Source organism: Schistocerca cancellata, chromosome 8 (assembly GCF_023864275.1).
Source record: "Schistocerca cancellata isolate TAMUIC-IGC-003103 chromosome 8, iqSchCanc2.1, whole genome shotgun sequence".
NCBI lineage: Eukaryota > Metazoa > Arthropoda > Insecta > Orthoptera > Acrididae > Schistocerca > Schistocerca cancellata.
The window spans coordinates 498448231-498474774 of NC_064633.1; the positions used below are offsets into that span (position 1 = coordinate 498448231).

Here is a 26544-nt window from a genome sequence, read left to right on the forward strand (position 1 = left end):
TGGCCAAGTTTTGCCATGCTTTCCCCAATAAATCTTTAACAACGTTTCTGCACCAAGACTTCCATCGATTTGCTCTCGTACACTCAGCCGTATGAGCTACGTCTTTATCTCCCGTGACTGCGACGGGTTAATCTTTGACAGTTATTCCGTCGTAATATCCATTATTTTGACGCCAAAACACTTCCCATTTTATGCTATATGATCAAGAAGCGCTTCTCTTTAGTCGTTCAGTTATGTGTTAGGAGAGTATTTTTCCTTTTTTATGCCAGCTATTGAGTTTTACGTCACAACATATTACTGCGACCAATCACCTGAAAACATTATTCAAATATGAAACTAAAGGATTAGCACACAAATTCCCATTATTTTCCTCAAGATGTTCTCCATTCTTAGTAAATTTAGGCCTACATATTATGAACTTATTTTACGCTGAAGCCTGCTATTGTTAGAAATAAGTTTGCAAATACTACGCTAACATTAATACAAAATCTATTTATATGTTGTGCTCAACGAAACTTGCATTAGAGTAGCTTCACGTCTCCACGTTGCGCTTTTTGAAAACCATCTTCCTGCGTCATATTGGCACGAAATTTCATAGGTAATATGCAAGGTAATTTTGAATAACTCTTTATGCTACTTAAACATCGGTGCACGAAAATGCAAAATGGTTTTTCCATTTGCTACTGACACTGGTTTTAAATTTCATGTTCACGCTTGGGCATACAGTTGCCTTTACGTCGTAGATGCGCACGTTGTAAGTACCATGTCGTGTGTCTTTATATATGAAAAGTAGCTCCGAATGAAAATAAATCTCACCGGCGAGTTTTCTTCACTAATCAAAAATGAGGCCGATGTATATTGCACTCCAGTGAACAATTTGCTGTTTTAAACAAGATCCTCACCTGTTTCTGTAGCGGCACAGCGTCCTCCAGTCGCTCGAATCTTTCGAACTTGAAGCTGTTGCTACGATACAGTTCATTGTCGTGTTTTTTCCCTCCACAGAAACGTCGTGTTATGGCCCTCGGTCGAAATTCCATCACATGAGAATCGAGGTAATGAAAATTGAACATTCGGAGTCTTCGCGGCCTGCGCGCCGGCTCCTCTCCGGCCAGCTGATTTTGACAGTCACTGACAACCGGCCCGCACACGCTCTTAAAACTCAATAAATCACACCACTGGTGATCACCACTGCTTGTCGGACTTCTATCGGCGTCGTCCGCATTGCCACATCCTGCCGCTTCCGTTTCATCCGCCGACTGTTTATCTGTCTCAGCTGTCTTCCTGCCGCTCTGTAACCCCACTCTCTTCAACATTCTCTCCATCATGCTCCTGCCTTCCGATTTGACTAGAGCTACCTGTCGAGACAGCGTTAAACTAACATCTGCGTCACAGCCTTCGCGATTTGTCGCCCCTACACATGCTTGCACAGTGGATCAAAGATATAAAACCACAGTACATTTTTCAAAAGTTAAATAATTTGAAACGCTGTACTAAGCGAATTAATGTCTGCATTCCTGTTTTGTAAAACATTCAGTCGAAATAACTTCATCATTAAGATTACCAAATCGAGGCTATTTTGGGTGACGTATAATCTTTGACCAATCTTGTGACGTATAAACTTTGACCAATCTTAGCGGTGTGTTGTCAATATTTGTGTGTGTGTACTGTATATGCTTAAAGTTTGATGACTATGAATCATTCGTGTAAAGTGAGATGTGGCAGTCTGGTTTGTTTTCATTGCAGTAGCAGCCTCACGAAACGAATTAAACTGCCCATATGCGAGGTTCGTACAATACTTACAAGGGTATATATTTCACTAATCACCGCTGTTGCTAAGATGATATAAGTAAAACAACATGCTAAACAAAAATGTGTCCCAAAAATGAATTTTTATTTATGTGTGACTTGTATGCTGTCGTCTTTTCAATGTACGATAATACACTGAGCGATAAAAATCCATATCAAACGGCCGTTATTACTCTTAAGCTACCAAGAGCGCACTATAAGATACGTAATCTTTTTGTAAGTTCCCTGATTTCGCGCCAATCGGTATTTCGCAGTGATTGTTTTGCCAACTGACTTGTGTAAATGTTGCTGTTAAAGCGACATTTCATCATACACGAATATATGTCGTAGTGATATGATTGAATTAGAAAGTATATCATACAGTGAATATAAGATATAGAACACACCCACCAATTTTTTTTTTTTTTTTTTTTTTTTTTGTAGCCGTACATGACTGAGACTAGTGAGCATAGGAATTTACGAATGTTGATAGAGGAAGTAACTTATGCCAAATATTCTAATGTGATCGATTTGCACCGTAAATTTCCTTTTGCAACAGTGAGTTTCCCCAACACGTTTTCTCTTACTGCGCATTTTTTCATCTACTGTTTCTGACTGCATGTGCGTTTTGCAGAACATAGATTTACCTGTTTGCTGTTTACTTAATATTTGACTTGTTTCACAGTGACCCTAGACATAATGTTAAAGTAGTTTTGTACTTAAGATAATTTCAGACTCACATTGCCTCACTACTGCATACTTGCTTTGTATCATATGTAATTACATTTCCTATTATTCAGTCTCAATAAGCACTGTTAAATTCGAAGTAGAATTCTTGTTACAGGGTACAGAATTCATGAAGTTTATTTGCCTGTGGCTAGGCCATTTCAATAGGAGACAGCATTTGTGTTTCTTTGTTTTTTGTAATTAATCTGGTTCTGATGGGAAAATAAGGCTGAAAATAATTATGAAACTACGTAATTTCTTAACACTTGTAAATTTTCTTATTGAGCTAATGCAAAAAAAAAAAAAAAAAAAAAAAAAAAAAAAAAAAAAAAAAAAGGTAGGCCCTATGTATGTCTGCTTTACTTAATTTTCACGTTACCGTGGTATGCAGATCATTAACTCATGGAGTAGTACCATTATATTACATCTCGGAGATTAATTGTATGTGGGGAAATTTCACACTGATGTAATTAATGACAACTAATTGAGATTACTCAAAGTCATGGACATCCAGTTTTGATGTATTATGGCCTGGGATACTGTAGTGAAGTAGCAGTGTATTTTAATAAAGATTCTGAAGGTGCATTAATGTATGCAATTCAGTATGAAATGCCTTGTTAATTGCTCTCTTTAGATTTTGTGTTGGTGACCCCACAGAAAATGCCATTTGATCTTTTATTCATGATGTTTTAGCATATTTACGTGTGAAGAATAATCCTGTGGATATTTTCTTTCACTTCTAAGAAATAGCAACATATATAAACAGATAGAGGGGGGGGGGCACTGTGTATATTATAAAATTTTGATTGTGCATATTATAAAATATTGATAGAGGTATTACATTAACAAACAGCTGGACTAAATACAGCTTCATAGAATAGAATGATCACTGTCTTTGCATTGGTAATACTGGTGACTCACTCATCTTGGCATGAACACAAGACACTGAAAGCTTTGGGGAACTCTGTATTGATTCTGTTGGCTCATTTTCATTCAGCAGCCCATGAAAACCTTTGAAATGATCTAGCATAAATGCATTCCCATCAACAAATTTCTTCTTCTAATGTAAAAGCTATTTATTTAAGGACATCATCACCTGTGGTATGGACAGTGCTATGTTCACAGGATGACTTAACTGCTTAATATGCGTTTCCATGCACTCATACCCTACCTTCATCATATACTGAAACAAACCATGATTTATAATTTTTAGCGATCTCTTTTCCCATGGTGTCAGTCAGTATAAGTTTTCTTCTGGCACTGCTAAACCCTGTGTCCTGTAACGAATAGTTAGCAAAGATGCCGAAGGGAGTTGTTGATTTATGTGCCCTTTAGGAAGAAGAGGATTCTGTATCATATTGTCACTCACATGTTCCTGTTCAGCATTAAATTGGTGAGTGTTCAGTTAGCCAGCCGAGGTTCTTTGCATTCACAAATTGTTGACATAATCCTTGAACAAAATGCTGTAAACAGGTCATCTAAAAGAATATTTTCTATCTGCCCAAATATATAAACCAGTTGTATACTTAATATGATGACCATCACCTGAATCCACCATGAAGAAAGATGTTTATTACTCCTTTAGTAGTCAATATCATCTCCAAATCTATTTAATTTGGTGATCCTGTCTTCATGTTACATGACGTGAATTTCCACCTCCATGATGTCCCGTATTAAGTGTACTCCACCAAGAGTACCTGCTGCCACCTATTTATCGTGAAAAGTTGTGCTCTATCAGTCACTGCTTCACCCACAGTCTTTATTTGAATATACATGGCAAAGGATACTAAGCATTGTGCAACATGTTTGGGTCTCTTCCTTTTCCAATCGCATTTGGAGCAGGGGAAGAATAAATGCTTAAATGCTTCTGTACACACTGTAATTCTTCTAATCTTACCTTTGTGGTCCCTACAAGTGATATGTAAGGGGCTGAAGTATATTTCTAGATTGTTCTATAGCATTGATTCCTTAATACTGAAAACTTTGGAAGTAGGTTTCAGTGCTTTAATGTGGCTGTCTTCAAGCATGTGCCAATTCATGTTTCTCAGCAGCCTCATACATGTGACCAATTGTATTGTTCTTTGAACACTTTCAATATCCCCTCTTGGTACTATTTGGCATGGGTCCCATAAACTTTAAAAATATTTCAAGATGTAACTGTCCTCTGTGGACCAATTACATTTTCTGTTTCCTGCAAATGAGCCAAAGTTTGACACAACCTTTGCAACTGAGCCTATGTAATCATTCATTTTCATGTCCCTACACAGAGTTACACTACATCTACAAAAAAAATCTGAATGTAAGTATATATAACTCGCCAGAGGTTACTTATAACTCTGTCCACAACTCTCCATTCAAACGAACATGCCACATCCTTCTTTTCGAAAGAAGCCTCAGTCCAGTCACAAATTGTGTTTGTTAACCAATATAATTGAATTTTTGTTAATAAACATTGGTGTGGTTCTGAGTCATATGCCTTTCAGAGGCAAGAAATTCTGCATCTGTGGGTTTCAGGGTGTCATGAGATAACAGTGCAACTTGTTCCACATGACCAGTGTTTTCAAAATCTGTTCTGGTTGGCATAAAGGAGATCATTCTTTTCAACATACCTCATTATGTTTGAGCTTTGAATCTTCTTAGATTCTACAACAGAACCAGACCAGTGAGATTTGGCAGTAGTTTTGTGGATTACTTCTCCTACCTTTGTCTCATGTCATACCCTTCTATTGTTATGATAATGTTCACCCCTGTACCAACCAGCCATAAAGAAGCATTCCCATTATAACATAATGTCACCTCATGTTTGGCCAGCCTGACCACTTAATTTGCCATGGTTCTGACCACTTTAATCACGTCCCAAAATGAGACACATGTCTTTTTAAGATATTTCTTACAATTTGTCAAAACAGTAGTCTGTCAGTCATACAATGTAAGCTTTCACGGCCGGTATTGTCTTCACTTAAAACATCCAGGCTGATAGGCCGTGGTCGAAGTATAAAACTCTCTCCTGACGTTTCGTCTTGGACTGCAGGAGACATCCTCGGAGGTACAGCGGCGAACTGCGAAGATAACTAGAGGAAGCACTGAATATAATGACTTTTCTGGAGACGAGAAATCTACTCTGTAGGAATCAGCATGGGTTTCGAAAAAGACGGTCATGTGAAACCCAGCTCGTGCTGTTCGTCCACGAGACTCAGAGGGCCATAGACACGGGTTCACAGGTAGATGCCGTGTTTCTTGACTTCCGCAAGGCATTCGATACAGTTCCCCACAGTCGTTTAATGAACAAAGTAAGAGCATATGGACTATCAGACCAATTGTGTAATTGGATTGAAGAGTTCCTAGATAACAGGACGCAGCATGTTATTCTCAATGGAGAGAAGTCTTCCGAAGTAAGAGTGATTTCAGGTGTGCCGCAGGGGAGTGTCATAGGACCGTTGCTATTCACAATATACATAAATGACCTGGTGGATGACATCGGAAGTTCACTGAGGCTTTTTGCAGATGATGCTGTGGTGTATCGAGAGGTTGTAACAATGGAGAATTGTACTGAAATGCAGGAGGATCTGCAGCGAATTGACGCATGGTGCAGGGAATGGCAATTGAATCTCAATGTAGACAAGTGTAATGTGCTGCGAATACACAGAAAGATAGATCCTTTATCATTTAGCTACAAAATAGCAGGTCAGCAACTGGAAGCAGTTAATACCATAAATTATCTGGGAGTACGCATTAGGAGTGATTTAAAATGGAATGATCATATAATGTTGATTGTCGGTAAAGCAGACGCCAGACTGAGATTCATTGGAAGAATCTTAAGGAAATGCAATCCGAAAACAAAGGAAATAGGTTACAGTACACTTGTTCACCCACTGCTTGAATACTGCTCAGCAGTGTGGGATCCGTACCAGATAGGGTTGATACAAGACATAGAGAAGATCCAACAGAGAGCAGCGCGCTTCGTTACAGGATCATTTAGTAATCGCGAAAGCGTTACGGAGATGATAGAAAACTCCAGTGGAAGACTCTGCAGGAGAGACGCTCAGTAGCTCGGTAAGGGCTTTTGTTAAAGTTTCGAGAACATACCTTCACCGAAGAGTCAAGCAGTATATTGCTCCCTCCTACGTATATCTCGCGAAGAGACCATGAGGATAAAATCAGAGAGATTAGAGCCCACACAGAGGCATACCGACAATCCTTCTTTCCACGAACAATACGAGACTGGAATAGAAGGGAGAACCGATAGAGGTACTGAAGGTACCCTCCGCCACACACCGTCAGGTGGCTTGCGGAGTATGGATGTAGATGTAGATATAGATATAGGCAGTGAAGAGGGAGCCACTGTCGATCACCTAGCATCGGTTGTGAGATTCTCTCTGGTAATGCCAAAATTCTTGATTGAAAGTAATCGATCATCACGCTTGCGGTGCTATGCTGACATCCAAATTTTATCTAGTTTAACACCTTTGTCTTTCCTGTTAAAATTATTATGATGTTTATCAATCTCGATAACCTCTCTATACATGCGTGCATAAAAATGCGAGGTTTTTGACATGACGCTCGTCACGCTGAATTTTATTTCATGATCACCTTCCTGGTAAACATGTTCCGCTACGACCAATTTATCCATGTGACCCAGGCGGCAATTCCTCTTATCCAGAATGAGATTTTCACTCTGCAGCGGAGTGTGCGCTGATATGAAACTTCCTGGCAGATCGAAACTGTGTGCCCGACCGAGACTCGAACTCGGGACCTTTGCCTTTCGCGGGCAAGTGCTCTACCACCTGAGCTACCGAAGCACGACTCACGCCCGGTACTCACAGCTTTACTTCTGCCAGTATCCTGTCTCCTACCTTCCAAACTTTACAGAAGCTCTTCTGCAAACCATGCAGAACTAGCACTCCTGAAAGAAAGGATATTGCGGAGATATGGCTTAGCCACAGCCTGGGGGATGTTTCCAGAATGAGATTTTCACTCTGCAGCGGAATGTGCGCTGATATGAAACTTCCTGGCAGATAAAGTTTGGAAGCTAGGAGACAGGATACTGGCAGAAGTAAAGCTGTGAGTACCGGGCGTGAGTCATGCTTCGGTAGCTCAGATGGTAGAGCACTTGCCCGCGAAAGGCAAAGGTCCCGAGTTCGAGTCTCGGTCGGGCACACAGTTTTGATCTGCCAGGAAGTTTCATTTCAGCACACACTCTGCTGCAGAGTGAAAATCTCATTCTGGAAACATCCCCCAGGCTGTGGCTAAGCCATGTCTCCGCAATATCCTTTCTTTCAGGAGTGCTAGTTCTGCATGGTTCGCAGAAGAGCTTCTGTAAAGTTTGGAAGGTAGGAGACAGGATACTGGCAGAAGTAAAGTTGTGAGTACCAGGCGTGAATCGTGCTTCAGTAGCTCAGATGGTAGAGCACTTGCCCGCGAAAGGCAAAGGTCCCGAGTTCGAGTCTCAGTGGGGCACACAGTTTTGATCTGCCAGGAAGTTTCAATTCCTCTTATGTTCAACAAGACGGGTGTTCACACTTCTCTTTGTGGTACCGATATAAACCTGGCCACAACTACAAGGAATTTTATATACCCCCGGTGTAGCCAAAGGGTCTCTTGCATCTTTTGCCGACTTAAATATTCTTTTATTTTCCTGGTGGGCCTGAAAATAGTTTCCACCCCATACTTGCTTAAAACTTTCCCAATGCGATCTGTGACCTTACTAATGAACGGAAGAAAAACTTTGCTCTTGGGCGACTGTTGTTCGTCCTTGCTCCTGATTCTCTGCCTAGAGCGATGTGCTCGTACTACATCCTTGCTAGAATAGCCATTCTTCACGAAAGTTAACTGTAGATGTTCAATCTCATCTTTAAAACAAACAGGTTCACAAATTTTGTATGCCCTGTCTACCAAGCTTTTCATTACACCTCTTTTTTGTCTAGGGTGGTGGTTTGAATCTTTATGTAGATAACGATCAGTATGTGTGGCCTTTCTATACACCTTATGGCCCAACATTCTGTCCCATCGTTTAATCATAGACACATCCAGGAAATTCAATTGCTCATTCCTTTTCATCTCCATAGTAAATTGAATTTTAGGATTAATGCTGTTTAAATGTGTCAGGAAGGCATCCAACTCCTCTGCTCCATGTGTCCATACTACGAATGTGTCATCAACATAGCGATACCATCTGGCTGGTCCCTTTCTGGCAGTCTGCAACGCCCGTTGTTCAAAAGTCTCCATAAATAGATTAGCTACAGCAGGACTAAGAGGACTGCCTATAGCCACCCCGTCAATCTGTTCATAAAAGTTATTATTGTATAGCTTGTGGTGAGGCAGTGTCGGAAAATGGCACAATATCGGTAGGAAAAATATCCGTTATGCATAAGATAGCTTCGTTTACCAGAATCTTACCAGAATCACAGTAAATAACGACACAGTATCAAAACTGACGAGGATATCATCCGGGCCATCGCTCGTTTCCTTTAGCTTGTCAATGAAATGAACTGAATTTTTAATATGATTGTCCATCCTACCAACCTAAGGTTGCAGCAATGAGGCAAGGTGTCTAGCTAACTCATGTGTTGGTCCACGTATACCGCTGACAATTGGTCTCAACGGAATCTCAGTTTTATGCACTTTGGGTAAGCCGTAAAGTCTAGGTGGGTACGCTTCTGTTTTACAAAGCAGCTTCTCATCGTCGGAGGTGAATGAAGAAGCTTTCCATCAGTTGATTGGTCATTCTTAAAATCTTCATGGTAGGATCTTTCTGGAGTTTTTTGTAATTAGAGGGAACCAAAATATCATTGATTTTTCCATGATAGTCCTCACTGTTCAGTATGACAGTGGCATTACCCTTATCTGCATTAAGAACAATAATGTTTTTGTCTGCATTTATATCCCTCAGCACCTTCCTTTGTGCCTGCAGCAAATTATTGTTACATGGCTTACATGTACGTAAAATCATAGTCGTTTCCATCCTAATTATGTCAGCGGACTGCTGTGGAAGCTGATGGATACCTGCCTCAATATTTGCTACAATATCCTCTGTGGGTACGTTTTGGGGCATCAAAGCAAAATTGCCTCCTTTCGCTAGTACAGAAATTTCAGCTTTTGACAAATCTTTATCAGACAGGTTAATAACGGTTCGAGAATTGTCCTCAACTGAACCTCCTGAAATGTTGTTCTGTAAGTTATTGAACTTCTTCTGTCTATTTGCTGATATTTCTGCACTAACTTCCATAGTTTTGAATGTTAGACCGTTAATCTTATTCCAGTCACCACACTGCATAGTATTACTAAGAACCAAGTGGAGATGGAAAAAGCTTACTGCTGGTGTCCGCCAGTGCTCGCCGCATCTGATGAATCCTCTCACGTAGCATTGCAGATTCCATATGGTTGTAAATACGATGAGCCTGAGCCAAGCGAAACATCCTCTTCACCTTCAGAAATTTCGGAACCGTCGAAGTGTCCCTGCAGCGCAACAGGAAGGTGAGGGTACACAGTTGTTGTGCTTTCTTCTTGTGCATTCCTTAAAATCGTCGAACCAGTGCTGACATATCCTCCCCGTAAAGGCATTTGAACATACAATGTAAGCTTGCCTTCACTTAAAATTAAGAATGACCAGTTGACTGGTGAAAGCATCTTCATTCACCTCCGACGATAAGAAGCTGCTTTGTAAAACAGAAGCGTACCCACTAAGACTTTATGGCTTACCCAAAAAGCGTAAACCTGAGATTCCGTTGAGGCCAATTGTCAGCGCAATAGGTGGGCCAATACACGAGTTAGCTAGACACCTTGCCTCATTGCTGCAACCTTAGGTTGGTAGGACGGACAGTCATATTAAAAATTCAGCTCATTTCATTGACAAGTTAAAGGAAACGAGTGTTGGCCCAGATGATATCCTCGTCAGTTTTGATATTGTGCCATTATTTACTGTGATTCCAGTAAACGAAACTATTTATGGAGACTTTTGAACAACGGGCGTTGCAGACTGCCAGAAAGAGGCCAGCCAGATGGTATCGCTATGTTGATGACACGTTCGTAGTATGGACACATGGAGCAGAGGAGTTGGATGCCTTCCTGACACATTTAAACAGCATTAATCCAAAAATCCAATTTACTATGGAGACAAAAAGGAATGGGCAATTGAATTTCCTGGACGTGTCTGTGATTAAATGATGGGACGGAACGTTGGGCCTTAAGGTGTATAGAAAGGCTACACATACCGATCGTTATCTACATAAAGATTCAAACCACCGCTCTAGACAAAAAAGAGGTGTAATGAAAACCTTGGTAGACAGGACATACAAAATTTGCGAACCTGTTTATTTTAAAGATGAGATTGAACATCTACAGTCAACTTTCATGAAAAATGGCTATTCTAGCAAGGATATAGTTCGAGCACTTCGCTCTAGGCAGAGAATCAGGAGCAATGACGAACAACAGTCGCCCAAGGGCAAAGTTTTTCTTCCGTTCATTAGTAAGGTCACAGACTGCACAGGGAAAGTTTTAAGCAACTATGGGGTGGAATCTATCTTCAGACCCACCAGAAAAATAAAAGAATATTTAATATCGGCAAAAGGCAAAACACCCTTTGGCTACAATGGGGGTATATAAAATTCTGTGTAGTTGTGGCCAGGTTTATATCGGTACCACAAAGAGAAGTGTGAACACCCGTCTTGTTGAACATAAGAGGAATTGCCGCCTGAGTCACACTGATAAATCGGCCGTAGCGGAACATGTTTACCAGGAATGTGATCATGAAATAAAATCCAGCGAGACGAGTGTCATATCAAAAACCTCGCGTTACTATGCATGCATGTATAGAGAGGCTATCGAGATTGATAAACACCATAATAATTTCAACAGGAAAGACGAAGGTGTTAAACCGGATAAAATTTGGATGTCAGCGTTGCACCGCAAGCGTGACGATCGATTACTTTCAATCGAGAGTGTTGGCATTACCAGAGACAATCTCATATCCGACGACACGTGATCAACAGTGGCTCCCTCTGTACTGCCTATATAATCAGTGCTTCCTCTAGTTATCTTCGCATTTCACCTCTGTACCTCCAAGGATGTCTCCCGCAGTCGAAGACGAAACGTCAGGGGAGAGTTTTATACTTCGACCACTGCCTATGAGCCCGGAAGCTTTAAGTGAAGAGTATTCTGTCAAACTGCCACACTTCCATTTCTCTCTCTCTCTCTCTCTCTCTCTCTCTCTCTCTCTCTCTCTCTCTGCTTCCTATATCCTATACCTATTTTATGACAGTTCCTCATACCCATGAAGAGTGAAAAAATTTCTCATTTATTTATCAGCTCTGCTGCTAATTCCGTTGCATTTGTGTGTGCATTACAACCCACCACTTGTCCACTTTGATGAATGTGTATTGTCAGCTGTCGCCAAACTTGGAATAGACCATCAAATTTGCAAGTATATTTCTCATTAGTACATATTTAGATTTAACAGTTGCATTAAAACTCCTGTTCAGTGGATCATCCTATCCTTCCTTGGAGACAGTTCCGAGTTAATTTAAACGTCGCAAGTAGGAAATGTCTGTTGCGCACATTCTGTACTCAAATAATATCGCTTGAATCTTTACTGTCCCTGTCATCCTGCTTGTGCATCTATTCAAATCTATTCTTTGATCCTTATGTTTCTCTCCCTCTCTTGCCTCGTTTTTTCCGTCCCCTCACACACCCTTCAACTTAAACTCTCTCGATGTTCCTGTAGCCCTGCCCTACCACCTTTGTTCTTCCTCCATGCCACAGCCTTTCGCTATCTTCACCTCTCTCCCTTGTCCTGTAAGTCAGCCAAAACGTCTGTGATAACCAGTTAAGTTATACTGTTATTAAGTTCAGAAGTCCAATACTTGTAATAAGGAACACATCTCACATGCCTATCTTTGTTTTAACATGTTGATTGCCATGTAGTTACTGGCAGCTACAGCAGGCAGCTCTACTGCGTGCCCCCCCCCCCCTCCCCCTGTCTTGTGGAAGTCATCATGTGAAAAGGTGAATGTTCTTGTACCCATACAATCACTATTTAAACCAAAAGGTTGGTCTTCAGCAAGGCTGGCTCTATTTGCTGCATTTTGTGGAATTTTCAAGCCCCCACCCTTCCCAGGCTGCCTCCTTGCATTTTCATATGTAGTCAACCTTTTTCACAGTGCAGTTAATCCTTGTCATCTTATTTTCACACACCACACTACTCATATGTCATTTTGGCATGAATATGTCTTTTAAGACCAGAGCCAGGTATGAGGCACCAGTCAGTGAAACAGAAGTGGAACGGTTTCAGTGTAGTACATTTTGAGTCATAACTTCAAAAATAATTATGCAAGCAAAATTAAGTTATGTCATTTGCAGAGTATGTAATTGTTATCTATTCAAACAATGTAAAATCCATTGCCCCCGCCTCCCTGAGAGAATTTGTGCTCTCTTAGACCAACACCTATTACCCACAACCTACCCTCCTATGTAAAAGATACCAACTATTTCCTCCACCGACTCTCCACAGTTCCTGTTCCTGTACCACATGATGCCCTGCTCGTCACTTTTGATGCCCCCTCACTTTACAGTAACATCCCTAATGCCCATGGCCTTACTGCTATTGAACACTACCTTTCCCAATGTCCGACTGATTCCAAACCTACAACCTCCATCCAAGTCACCATGACCAACTATATCCTCACCGACAATTACTTCTCCTTTGAAGGCATTACCTACAAACAAATCCGTGGTGCGGCTGAGGACACCCGCATGGCACCATCCTAAGCTAACCTATTCGTGGGCCATCTAGAAGAATCCTTCCTATAAACCCAGATCCAAAACCCCTGACTCGTTTCAGATTCATTTTGAAATCTGTGTGATCTGGATCAAGGGTGAGGACACCCTATCCACATTCCTCCAGAACCTTCTCCCCCATTCACTTCACCTGGTCTTATTCAAACCAAGAAGCCACCTTCCTCAGTGTTGACCTCCACCTCAAAAATGGCTACATCAATTGCTCCGCCCATATCAAACCTACCAACCCCCAGCAATACCTCCACTTCGACAGCTGCCACCTATTCCATACCAAGAAGTCCTTTCCATGTAGCCTTTCCACGGCTGTCACATCTGTAGTGACGAGCAGACCCTCTAAAAATATATTGAGGGTCTCACTGAGGTCTTCACAGACCATAATTACCCTCCCAACCTTGTACAAAAACAGATCTCCCATGCCCTATCTCTCCATTCACCCACCACCTCCCCAAGTCCCACCATCTGGCCACAGAGCAGCCTTCCCCTCATGACTCAGTACTACCCAGGATTGGAACAACCAAATCACATTCTCCACCAGGGTTTCGACTACCTCTTGCCATTCCCTAAATGAAGAATGTCCTGTCCACTCCCACAGTGGTATTTTGCTGCCCTTCGTATCCACACAGTGTTCCTATCCATCCCCAAAACAACCCCTGCTCCCAACCCCTCGCCTCATGACTCATATCCCTACAACAGACCTAGATGCAAGACTTGTTCCATACATCCTCCCACCTTCACCTACTTCAGTCGAGTCACAAGCATCACCTATCCCGTCAGAGGCAGGGCTATCTTTGAAACCAATCATGGGATCTGGAAGATAAGCTGCAACCACTGTCCTGCATTCTACATGGGCATGACAACCAACAAGCTGTCTGTCCGCATGAATGGCCATCCACAAACTGTGGCCAAGAAACAGCTGGACCACCCTGTTGTTGAGCACTCTGCCCAACATGACATTCTCCATTTGAAGGGCTGCTTCACAGCCAGTACCATCTGGATCCTTCCCACGGAAACCAGATTTTCTGAATTATGCAGTGGAAACTCTCCCTGCAATATATCCTGCGTTCCCCTAAACCTCCTAGTCTCAACCTTTGTTAGTCATTGTCCCTACCCATCTAGCCCCTTCGCTGTTCCCATTCCAGCACTACACAGCCCTCATTCCACCAAAGCACCCTATCTTTTTACTTCTCTTCTTTCCTATTACCCCCCCCCCCCCCCCTCCCCAGCCCTCTGTCTAACCTCCCAACTGCACCTAGCTGGCCTACCCTCTCTCCGCATCGTCCATGTATATTCCCACAAGCAGCACTTTACCATCCCCCACCCCCAACCCTACCCTTCTCTGCCCCAGCCTCCTCCTTACCACCAACACCCAGTTGCTTCTCGCATCATGCACAGCTGCTCGCAGTCAGGGCTCAGCAGCCAGAGATTGTGGTCGTCATGCGTGTGTGTGTGTGTGTGTGTGTGTGTGTGTGTTTAGTACACAAGGGGAAAAAAGGCTGTGGTTAAATATCAGGAAGGCTTGCTATCCAACATGCCACGACCAATATTTTATGGCCAAAAACAAGCAGTTTTGAAAGTGCTTCCATTTATTGTTGTGAAAAGTTAGTTTTATACTAAATAAAGTTCTCAGAGCACAATCAATGTGAAATATGATGAAATTGGATAAACAGGTCTTGCATTTCAGTTGCTTCAGCTCCAAAATAAGGTTTGATAGATTTTTCTGTTTTACCTGAAGAAGAACAGTGTAAATGGTATTAATAGCAGATCCAAAGGAGGAGTGGTGGGGGAAGGATCCCATAGATGTCTTCATGTGTAAACACCCCTTAATCACAGTGTCTGGATTCAAACGTCTATGGCATGTGACAGGAATGCATAGTTTACACATTCTTTCTCAATTTTTTACAAAGTGTGTTTCTCTGATGGGTCTCTAAGAAATCGTTAGGCCATTGTATTCTGACATATATCTTTGTTTCTTTATTATGAAATTTTTTGCTTATGTAGGGACTTTCAAGCTGACATCAGTATATTTCAAGTGTTTTGTATGCACATGTCAGAAACAGCTGTAAACACTGCCACTTGAAATATTTTCTGTTTTGAAAACCAAGATGACCAAATCCAGTGCTTCCTTTGTCATCTGTTTCACAATGTTGTTGTTGTTGTGGTCTTCAGTCGTGAGACTGGTTTGATGCAGCTCTCCATGCTACTCTATCCTGTGCAAGCTTCTTCATCTCCCAGTACCTACTGCAACCTACATCCTTCTGAATCTGCTTAGTGTATTCATCTCTTGGTCTCCCTCTACGATTTTTACCCTCCACACTCCCCTCCAATGCTAAATTTGTGATCCCTTGATGCCTCAAAACATGTCCTACCAACCAATCCCTTCTTCTAGTCAAGTTGTGCCACAAACTTCTCTTCTCCCCAATCCTATTCAATACCTCCTCATTAGTTACGTGATCTACCCACCTTATCTTCAGCATTCTTCTGTAGCACCACATTTCGAAAGCTTCTATTCTCTTCTTGTCCATACTAGTTATCATCCATGTTTCACTTCCATACATGGCTACACTCCATACAAATACTTTCAGAAACGACTTCCTGACACTTAAATCTATACTCGATGTTAACAAATTTCTCTTCTTCAGAAACGATTTCCTTGCCATTGCCAGTCTACATTTTATATCCTCTCTACTTCGACCATCATCAGTTATTTTACTCCCTAAATAGCAAAACTCCTTTACTACTTTAAGTGTCTCATTTCCTAATCTAATTCCCTCAGCATCACCCGACTTAATTCGACTACATTCCATTATCCTTGTTTTACTTTTGTTGATGTTCATCTTATATCCTCCTTTCAAGACAGTGTCCATTCCATTCAACTGTTCTTCCAAGTCCTTTGCTGTCTCTGACAGAATTACGTCATCGGCGAACCTCGAAGTTTTTACTTCTTCTCCATGAATTTTAATACCTACTCCGAATTGTTCTTTTGTTTCCTTTACTGCTTGCTCAATATACAGATTGAATAACATCGGGGATAGGCTACAACCCTGTCTCACTCCTTTCCCAACCACTGCTTCCCTTTCATGTCCCTCGACTCTTATAACTGCCATCTGGTTTCTGTACAAATTGTGAATAGCCTTTCGCTCCCTGTATTTTACCCCTGCCACCTTTAGAATTTGAAAGAGTGTATTCCAGTCAACATTGTCAAACGCGCTTTCTCTAAGTCTACAAATGCTAGAAACGTAGGTTTGCCTTTCCTTAATCTAGCTTCTAAGATAAGTCGTAAGGTTAGTATTGCCTCACGTGTTCCAACATTTCTACGGAATCCAAACTGATCTTCACCGAGGTCCGCTTCTACCAGTTTTTCCATTCGTCTGTGAAGAATTCGCGTTAGTATTTTGCAGCTGTGACTTATTAAACTGATAGTTCGGTAATTTTCACATCTGTTGTTTCACAATACCATAAACAATTTCCAGTAAGACACTAAATTTTATGGATGATTTTGTATTTACAACTTATTCTCACATGTCTTCATTTATACAAAACTTAGTCTTGTCAAATTCACCCTTTTGGAGCCACATTAAAATTTAAGATTTTGCTGCCCCCCCCCCCCCCCCCAAAAAAAAAAAAATAAAAAAAAAAACACTGTTGTCGTGGTTGGTGTCACAGGTCCGTCCCCCCCATCTTGAGTGACTCTGTTATATCTCCATTAGATGATTTATGATTTATGGAGGTTAGTACAAGGAAACTGAGTACTACAAAATAATTATGTTGTTCTCTGAAAACATTTGACTCTACCTAGATTTTGAAATAAACACTACATTCAGTTCTGTACAACAAATAGAATTATTCCAACAGTTGATGTACACTACTGGCCATTAAAATTGCTACACCAAGAAGAAATGCAGATGATAAATGGGTATTCATTGGACAAATATATTATACTAGAACTGACATATGATTACATTTTCACGCAATTTGGGTGCATAGATCCTGAGAAATCAGTACCCAGAACAACCACCTCTGGCCGTAATAACGGCCTTGATACGCCTGGGCATTGAATCAAACAGAGCTTGGATGTCGTGTTCAGGTACAGCTGCCTACGCAGCTTCAACACAATACTACAGTTCATCAAGAGTAGTGACTGGCATATTGTGACGAGCCAGTTGCTGGCCAGGACTGCAGTCGAACATTTTCTGTATCCAGAAAGGCCCGTACAGGAGCTGCAACGTGCGGTTGTGCATTATCGTACTGAAATGAAGGGTTTCGCAGCGATCGAATGAAGGGTAAAGCTACGGGTCGTAACACATCTGAAATGTAACCTCCACTGTTCAGAGTGCCGTCAATGCGAACAAGAGGTGACCGAGACGTGTAACCAATGGCGCCTCATACCATCACGCCGGGTGATACGCCAGTATGGTGATGACGAATACACGCTTCCAATGTGCATTCACCGCGATGTCGCCAAACACGGATGCGGCCATCATGATGCTGTAAACAGAACCTAGATTCATCCGAAAAAATGACGTTTTTGCCATTTGTGCCCCCAGGTTCGTCGTTGAGTACACCATCGCAGGCGCTCCTGTTTGTGATGCAGTGTCAAGGATAACCGCAGTCATTGGTCTCCGAGCTGATAGTCCATGCTGCTGGAAACGTCGTCGTCGTCGTCGTCGAACTGTTCGTGCGGATGGTTGTTGTCTTGCAAATGTTCCCACCTGTTGACTCAGGGATCGAGACGTGGCTGCACGATCCGTTACAGCCATGCGGATAAGATGCCTGTCATCTCGACTGCTAGTGATATGAGGCCGTTGGGATCCAGCACGGCGTTCCGTATTACCCTCCTGAATCCACCGATTCCATATTCTGCTAACAGTCATTGGATCTCGACCAATGCGAGCAGCAGTGTCGCGATACGATAAACCGCAATCATGATAGGCTACAATCCGACCTTTATCAAAGTCGAAAATGTGATGGTACGCATTTCTCCATATAAGGCATCACAATAACATTTCACCAGGCAACACCGGTCAACTGCTGTTGTGTATGAGAAATCGGTTGGAAACTTTCCTCATGTCAGCACGTTGTAGATGTCGCCACCGGCGCCAACCTTGTGTGAATGCTCTGAAAAGCTAATCATTTGCATATCACTGCATCTTCTTCCTGTCGGTTAAATTTCGCGTCTCTAGCACGTCATCTTCATGGTGTAGCAATTTTAATGGCCAGTAATGTAGCATAGGAGCAGTAGACATTAACTAGGGTAGAGTGCTCCAAATGTTTGGGTGTACGTATCAATGAAAACTGAAGTGGAAGAAACATATTACTAAGCTTTTCAAACAATTAAATTCAGCTAATTTTGCTCTTTGAACAATTGCTTATCTTGGAAACAAATGTATCACCCTCCTGACATATTTTGCATATTTCCACTCAGTAATGGCATATGGAATAATTCTTGGGGGTAACTCATCACTTAGAAAAAAGGTATTGACTGTGCAAAAGCGAGTGGTAAGAACAGTGTGGTGCTCACCTACAGATACCATGTAAGTTCGTCTCCAAGGAGCTAGGTATTTTAACTGCCCCGTCGTAAATACATATTTTCGATAATGAAATTTGTCGTAAACAATCCGTCACAATACGAGAAGAACAGTGATGTACATACCTACAACACTAGAGAGAAAAATGACATTTACTATGCATTGTTAAAGCTGTCTGTGGCTCAGAAAGAAGTTCAATATGCAACAATAAAAATTTTCTGACCATTTTCCGAGTAACATAAAATTCTGACAAGTAGTGAAACAAGTTTTAAATCATTTCTGCTGGACAGCTCCTATTCTATTGGCAAATTCCTGCTTAAAACTGGTAGTAGGTAGCAGTAAAAGAAGAAGAAGAGGAGGAATAGTTTTTACGTGTAGTCACGTGGGTGAAACAAAATGATGATAGGTTCATTAATTTTGACACTGATCATGTATACATATCCTGTAAACTGACTTGTTCCATATCATTTGGACAAAATATCCATATCATTTTGACAAGATAATTGTTCAAATAACCTTTGGAACATTTAACTAGCTAACTACCTTGAGCAAAGCCATACTTGATGTCCCACTAGTTTTAGATAAGCTTCATATTCCTGTGGAGGAACCTGATATCCCTCTGAATGAGCAACTCACCTGTAGAGTAATAACTGAAAATGAACTCAAAGGTTTTTTAAATGTGTTTTTCTGCGTATCACTGGTATCAGTGCAGTGACAATGCCAGTCCTAAGCAGTATATGGAGTTAGGTGTTGTACAGGCTATTTCTGACAGTTTTCCTGTTCAATATGGAATTATTATTTTATTTTTCATGTTACAGGTTTCCCGGCCAGTTGACCAGTGCAAACGGAGTAGAGTGCAAGAAGTCTCACAGCAATTGTGAGGCTATTTCACATGTTATTTTTAATAGAGAAGAGAAGACTGCCTTTTATATAAATGTGAGATACATACCCTTATTGCATTCTTATTGAAATACAAGTTATTTATTAGTCATGGATTGCCTTATACTCTGTGTAATCATCATTTTAAGACTATTATGTCATTTGCTTAACTATTTTATTGCAGTTAATTCCATTTTCAGCTACATACACTTCAATAAATAAAGAATATCCTGAAGAAAAGAAAACATGGAAATCAATGAAGCAAAGGGACTTGTACTTGGTACTCTATTTGTCCTAACATTTCTTTTTAGTATGTTACCACTTTTACTTATTAAAAAGTTTCGTGGAACCATAGATCCAAGCAAACGGCACAGGTGAATTTTAAATACAGGACTCCTAGCTTGTGTTGCTATGAAATATGTACATGCCGGACTAATAAACACTCTCTGTACAGGTATGCTGTGGTCATAAGCCACTTGAGTTGTTTTGCAGCTGGTGTTTTCATGGCTACAGCTCTTCTACATTTGTTTCCAGAAGTGAATGAAACTGTTAAAAGGGTATGTTGAAAATAAAAGGAAGTGTGAATTTTAAAATTGTTAATGGGTTCTTGTGTCATACCTTAGCAAAACAGTTTCCTTTTTAAGAACTAGATTCATTATTAAGTACATTGGAAAATAAGTCTTTAAAATTAGGCCGCAAAGGATGTTCACGAGATTGTCTTTTATCTTAGTCAAAGTAAAATGCAGAAGTTTTTATGGCTTTGGTGATGGCAGCTGTCATCAGTGGAAATCAATGTATTTGTCATTAATTTGTCTCTGCACTTAATGATAATCTTAAAGAGAAAACATGCTATAACATTCCTACTCTTCTTCCTATTATGCATTGTTTAGAGTGAGGTGGAAAAATGGTCATACTGATTAATTCAATAAAGATGCACCTCTACCCCAGTATTTTGCAGGTATATGTTCTGACAGTGCCTCATGAATATTTTCCCTTGTGACATACACATAAAGGGGTTTGGTTTCATAATATAGAAAAATCATGTATGACCCAAATGTACATTTTATAGCCCCTTAAAGTTATTAATTGGGAGACACTGTCCATTGTACAACTTAGTCACCATTATGGATCAGTTGTTCTCTGTCCTCTCCTCTTGCTCCTGACATTTTATCACTTGAAGTCTCCATTTTGGAAGCAGCTTCATAATGTATGTTACTGACATTGTTTGTATCTTGTGGGACTATGTCAGTAAAAGATCCCGTATAGACATTCCCAGTCGCAGTGTCTTGTTCACAAATCACATTCTGCGGGGGAGGGGGGGGGGTAGTTTGCAAATGAAGAATGTATATTGCAAAACTATGCTTACCCATATGTCAGGACTAAAAGTTAATTGTTTTGTCACTCAATGCTTAGAGCTTCACTTTCCTTTGATCTGAGCATTCTGTGCTTATGCCACAAGTAAAGCCCAGTTATGCTGTCCTTGTGCCTCACTCTTCACTCGGTTGGATAATAAGTACTTTGGCCACTCCACTTACACTTTTTCCAATGTTACTTCATATCACTAATGAATTGGTTAATCACTTGTTTGTGAATAAAAGTTTAAGTTTGCAAATGCCGATCTAAGAGTGATAAGAAGGCTAAGTTGGACTTTTCAGGAGTGTATGACTACACCTCATACTTACACTGGCTGTTGTAATTGTCCCACAGTGCAATGCTTTGGATTTTTATCTGTTGCAACACAGTAAAGTCATTTATGTGCTACCTATTCCTATGGATGTAAAGATTTTGATGCAACCATTTTTCCACCAGTGTTAAAATGGGACTGTACAGGATGCAGGAATACCTAACATACACACTTTTTCCTGTCAGATTTTAAAACAATCGAGGCCGTCTGAAAGTTTTGCAGTTAAGAGAATCAGTTTTGTTCTGTAGCGGATGTTGACGTGTGTCTACAGTTGACAATAACAGTGAAAATGCAATACAAGAAATTGTTGCTGGATTGTCTCAAATAATATAGTGGCCATGTTGACTACCACATGGCAGGTGGTTCTCCTGTGCCACCACAAGTCTTGTGGCAGTTGATGTTTTAAGGTGTAGTTGTCTTTACATTTGCTAAAATAAAATTGCTTTACAAGCAGAGAAAGAACATTACATTTTAAAATCAAGTCTTTGATGTTAATTGTATTAACTCTGAATTATGTTCTCTAACAATATGAACTGAATGTGTGTATACTTAGATGATTTTCCATACAATTTCCTGTGCCTAAGACAGTTCAGATGTTACTTTCTTGACTGAGATAGTTACGAATGCAATAATATTTTGAAGTATCTCAAGTTATATTTGATTTTCAAAGTATTTTAAGCGATTATTTTCATAACATACTCTTATATGTTGTGGTAGTGCCTTCTTTGCATAACTTTTGTTGTGAATTAATAATGCTTCTCTTATAATTGTCTGATTTGTAGGCCCTGTATTCCCTACAAATCAAAACTGACTTTCCTGTCGCCGAGTTTGCTGTATCTGTTGGATTCTTTGTGATACTGATCATTGAACAAATAGTCTTGGACTATAAAGAAAGAACATTAACACAGGATATCCTTACACAGCCGGCAGAAGCGGAAGGTGAACAGTGGCTGTCACAACGTCGTAATAGCATAGAAGGCATCAGTGATCAGGTGCATTCTAATGAGCATGACGTTCCAGCAGAGGAGCCAGATGCACACTCAGTATTCCGTTCAGTACTACTATTGGCAGCCTTGTCAGTGCATTCACTGCTGGAAGGTGTAGCAATAGGACTACAGCCTGATGTAATGAGTGTACTGCAGATATTTATTGCTGTGGTGCTCCATAAAGTTATTATAGCCTTCAGCTTGGGACTCAATCTCGTACAGAGCAGACTGAAACTTCATGCAATCATAAGATCCAATATTACATTTTGTGTTACATCACCTTTGGGGATAGGAATTGCAATGGGTTTAGAAGAATTTAGTCATAATGTACACTCGTCAGTGATAAATGGTATTTTACAAGGCTTGGCTTGTGGAACATTTGTGTATGTTACTTTCTTTGAGGTCTTGCCACATGAAATCAACCGTGGAGAAAATCGTCTCACTAAAGTTCTTGTTCTTCTGCTAGGATTTTCATTTATATGTGGGATCTTATTTTTGGAACCCAGTGACAGTACTCATTCTGAGACTAGTTCCTCAACAGTCTCTGGCAGACACATGTGGATAATGTAATTTAACATGTATTGTTCACTTTGTTGTTAATGTGAAGACTGTTATACTAAGGAAACACATGAAACAATTGGATAATGTAACTTTTTTAATTTTTTAAACTGCAATATACAATTTTCTTTTGTAACTATGACACCAATCATACATATATTGTCTGGGCTGTTAAATAGCCCATATTTTGATGGAAAAAATGGAATAAAAACTGATTCCTAAGCTCACATGTACAAAATCATATTCACTAATTTATTTCAACACCAGCAACTCGCAGATTATGAACATAAATGGAAAAAACAAAAACTAAAAGGAATTTGCAGTTTTTTTGCAACATGATTACAAAACAAAATTTACCAATTCTAATTGTGTGTGTAATCTATTAAAACAGTGGATGCAGTACAACAGCTTTTATAAATGATGTGGAAAATTACATATGCATAGCTTTATATTCAATTGTTTTCTGGTTACTGGTCAAAAGCTTCTGATCTCAAAATATATCTCATTTGACATGAATGAGTACTGCATTCAGTTTTGATACTGCAGTGACAACTTTTAATTCATTTTAATAATTGCCATCAAAAACTGATCTCAAATAACGAATGTAGATGAAACATCTCACACAACACATAGCACATGCATTCACACCTTTACCGACATACCCAACATAAACAATCAGAGAAAGCATAACAACCTGCGGCATATCAAAATAATGTGCAGCACCTACAACACTTTAAACTGGCACATCGTGGAATCAAAAATAAATGTTTATTATGTCCAGGATCTACCACATAAATGACGTGATTTTGCAAGTTACATAATTCTCCTGAGGGAAAACTCCATAGATTTGCAGAATTAGTGACTATGAAATAAACCTTTGATGTTGACTTCAAAACTTGGATGCTATTCAGTATTGAATATAACTGTTACACTGTACCAGTCTTTCATTTGTGGACTCCCATATTTATCCACACACTTACCTAATTATATACACAAACAAAACAGACCTTTGGCAATATTGCTAGCACTGTTCTTGGGTTTACGTGTTTTCATTACTCAGAAAATTACATTACACGATGATTAGTAACAAGATTACAGTATTAGGCCTGAAGCCAGTTACAATGGTTTTTTTCAAGATCCGGAACAGTAGGAAAAAAAACTTCCCAACTACATATTTAACATAACACTGAAGAAAAGGCTTAACATACTAGAGAGAAACAGGTAATATATATATATATTATTTATATAAATACACAGATGCACACACACAATCTTAAGAAGCTATAGTATGCCATATTGTTGCATGCTTTATGAACTTCTAAAATTTAAGTGTTGGGCGATCTGGTTTCTTGGTTTCCTTTTTTTTTATTATTATCATTATTATTCCTGTAAAGTTCAAATTATGACAAATTTTTGTGTCAATAGTGAATAGTATCCACAAGTTTCAATGCTGCGCTGTCCAAATATCTTAATTATTTCGCTGTCCTCTTGAAAATATCTCTCTTAATGTAGTAGCCCCACAGTGGAAACCCAAACAAACCTGGGCAAGTACTACTCAGGGAATATGGAATTACCTCTGTAGTATTGTTAGCTTTGTGACATCTGACGACTTTGCAGTAGCCTCTCAACTGCAGCATTTATGTCCCCAAATGTTGCAATAAGAGCTGAAATTTGGAGAAAGTTATATGACAACTGAGAAAACTTACACATTATCTGCAATCTGCTGGTATGAAAATTTTAAAACATACAACATAATAGAAATTATATGCACGGACATAAACATTTACTGAGTAAAAATTACTCAGTGGCCATTAGAAGTAATAATAATTTACAATAAATGGATAACTACTAACACTTTTTTCTATGTGGTGGTGGTGTTTTTGTTGTTGGGGTGGTGGTGTTCAGTCTTAAAAGAACTATTTGATGTGGTTCTCCATGCCAGTCTATCCTGCATAAGCCTCATCACCTCTGTGTAACTACTGTCACCTACATCTGTTTGAAATTGTTTACTGTAGCAGGGTTTATACACCCCAGGACAACTGGGAAAAAACAGGTGTTTTTCCATCCAGTAAAAAATCAGGAAAAACCCAGGATTTTTTTAGAATTCTGTTAATTTTTCATTGCTTTAGTTTTCAGTTAGATTTTTGTAGTATTGAATGGTAAAACTTATCTCTAACGAAGAATTTTACTTTCGCTCGCTACTGCAGAAGAATACTGCAGCCATGAAAGAAAAACAATGTAAAACTTACGTTGCAAAGAAAATGGACCATTTACAACAACAACATACGGTGAACAAGTTTCTGCCAGCAGCAAAATACTTCAAAGGGTTTAGGACGACGACTACACAATACTTCATAACAACCAACTGCCTATGATGAGCATGATGTCACAGCTGTTTAAATTGGGTTCATGTGAGCAGTTGCTAGTGGGCATGTGGAGAGCTGAAGTTGCGTATGAGCAGTGCCTTCTTCCACTTCTTGCTACTTGAAGTGTGGCTATTGGCTAAATAGGCAGTAATTGCAAGCAGTCAGATGCTACCCAGAAAAAATTTTCTGGTGTGTTCAAGCTACCAGATTCATACATGTGCAGAGCAGTCAGAGTTGTATTGGGGAATAGTCTACATGATGCACATTTACATTTCACAATTTCTGCTGTTCTCTCTTTGTTTACCTTTCGTCATGTCAAAAACGGATTTTTGTGGCTGGATGCTATCAAGTGAATTGACATACATCCACAGACTAAAATGTTATTAGTTTCAGTTATTTGATTTGATTTCCACGTTATTGGCAATCAAGCATTAATCGCCTTGAAGAACACTGAAGTAATTATTGTCAGTTTCCTAAATAAGCTTAGTTTTTATTAATATTTTCCACAGAGGCAGTAAATTTGTTTCAAATGAAACGTTTCATTCCACTCTATTGGCTAGCTTCAACTGTTCGCTGAATTTCAAGTGCACTTTTTCATCTTCTGGCATGTATGGCATAATGCCGTAATAAAGAACCAAAAACAAGATAACACAGTACTGGTACTCCAAGAAAATGCTTCCCAAAAACAACACTGAAAAATTTTAACAGAATTTTACATATCTATGTTCAGTGAAACATAACATTTCTTTTTATCACAAGACATATAATAACACTTGTTTGGTACCTCCTCTAGGCTTGTCACTATTCTTTAATTTGTTTTGTTTACTTCTTAAATTTACAGAATGTCGTTCTACAGTCTGTTATTGACAGACAGCAAACCATTTTTTTTATTAATATTTAACTGCCCACAAGGCTTTGTATACTGAAACACCAAAGAAACTGGTATAGGCACGCATATTCAAATACAGGGATATGTCAACAGGCAGAATACGGCGCAGCAGTTGGCAACAAGTGTCTAACGCAGTTGTTAGATCAGTTACTGCTGCTCTGCTACAATGGCAGGTTATCAAGATTTAAGTGAGTTTGAATGTGGCGTTATAGTCGGCGCATGAGCGATGGGACAAAGCATCTCCGAGGTAGCGATGAAGTAGGGATTTTCTCGTACAACCATTTCGTGAATGTACCGTGAATATCAGCAATCCAGGAAAACATCAAATCTCCAACATCGTTGCGGCTGGAAAAAG

At 39.9% G+C, this 26544-nt stretch overlaps 2 protein-coding genes across 4 annotated transcripts in view; one reads left to right on the top strand and one right to left on the bottom strand.

The window, feature by feature from the left end:
- Nucleotides 1-1609: 1609 nt before the first annotated feature.
- LOC126095293 (zinc transporter ZIP1-like) lies at nt 1610-23506 on the top strand. Of its 3 annotated transcripts, none has more exons than XM_049910075.1 (5): nt 1610-1783; nt 19646-19763; nt 19891-20080; nt 20161-20263; nt 22173-23506. In XM_049910075.1, the coding sequence occupies exons 3-5, from the start codon at nt 19953-19955 to the stop codon at nt 22944-22946; spliced, it is 1005 nt and encodes a 334-aa protein (XP_049766032.1). In that variant the 5' UTR covers nt 1610-1783; nt 19646-19763; nt 19891-19952; the 3' UTR covers nt 22947-23506. The 3 variants fall into 3 exon arrangements, with proteins under 3 accessions (XP_049766032.1, XP_049766031.1, XP_049766033.1); XM_049910074.1 differs by having other exon boundaries at nt 19907-20080; XM_049910076.1 differs by lacking the exon at nt 1610-1783 and adding an exon at nt 2216-2343 and having other exon boundaries at nt 19907-20080.
- Nucleotides 22885-26544, bottom strand: part of LOC126095291 (ubiquilin-1) — a 105154-nt gene continuing 101494 nt past the window's right edge. The window contains exon 10 of the mRNA XM_049910073.1: nt 22885-24598. Within this exon, the coding sequence (XP_049766030.1) occupies nt 24522-24598 (77 nt within the window). The 3' untranslated portion in view covers nt 22885-24521. The remainder of the gene's footprint in view (nt 24599-26544) is intronic.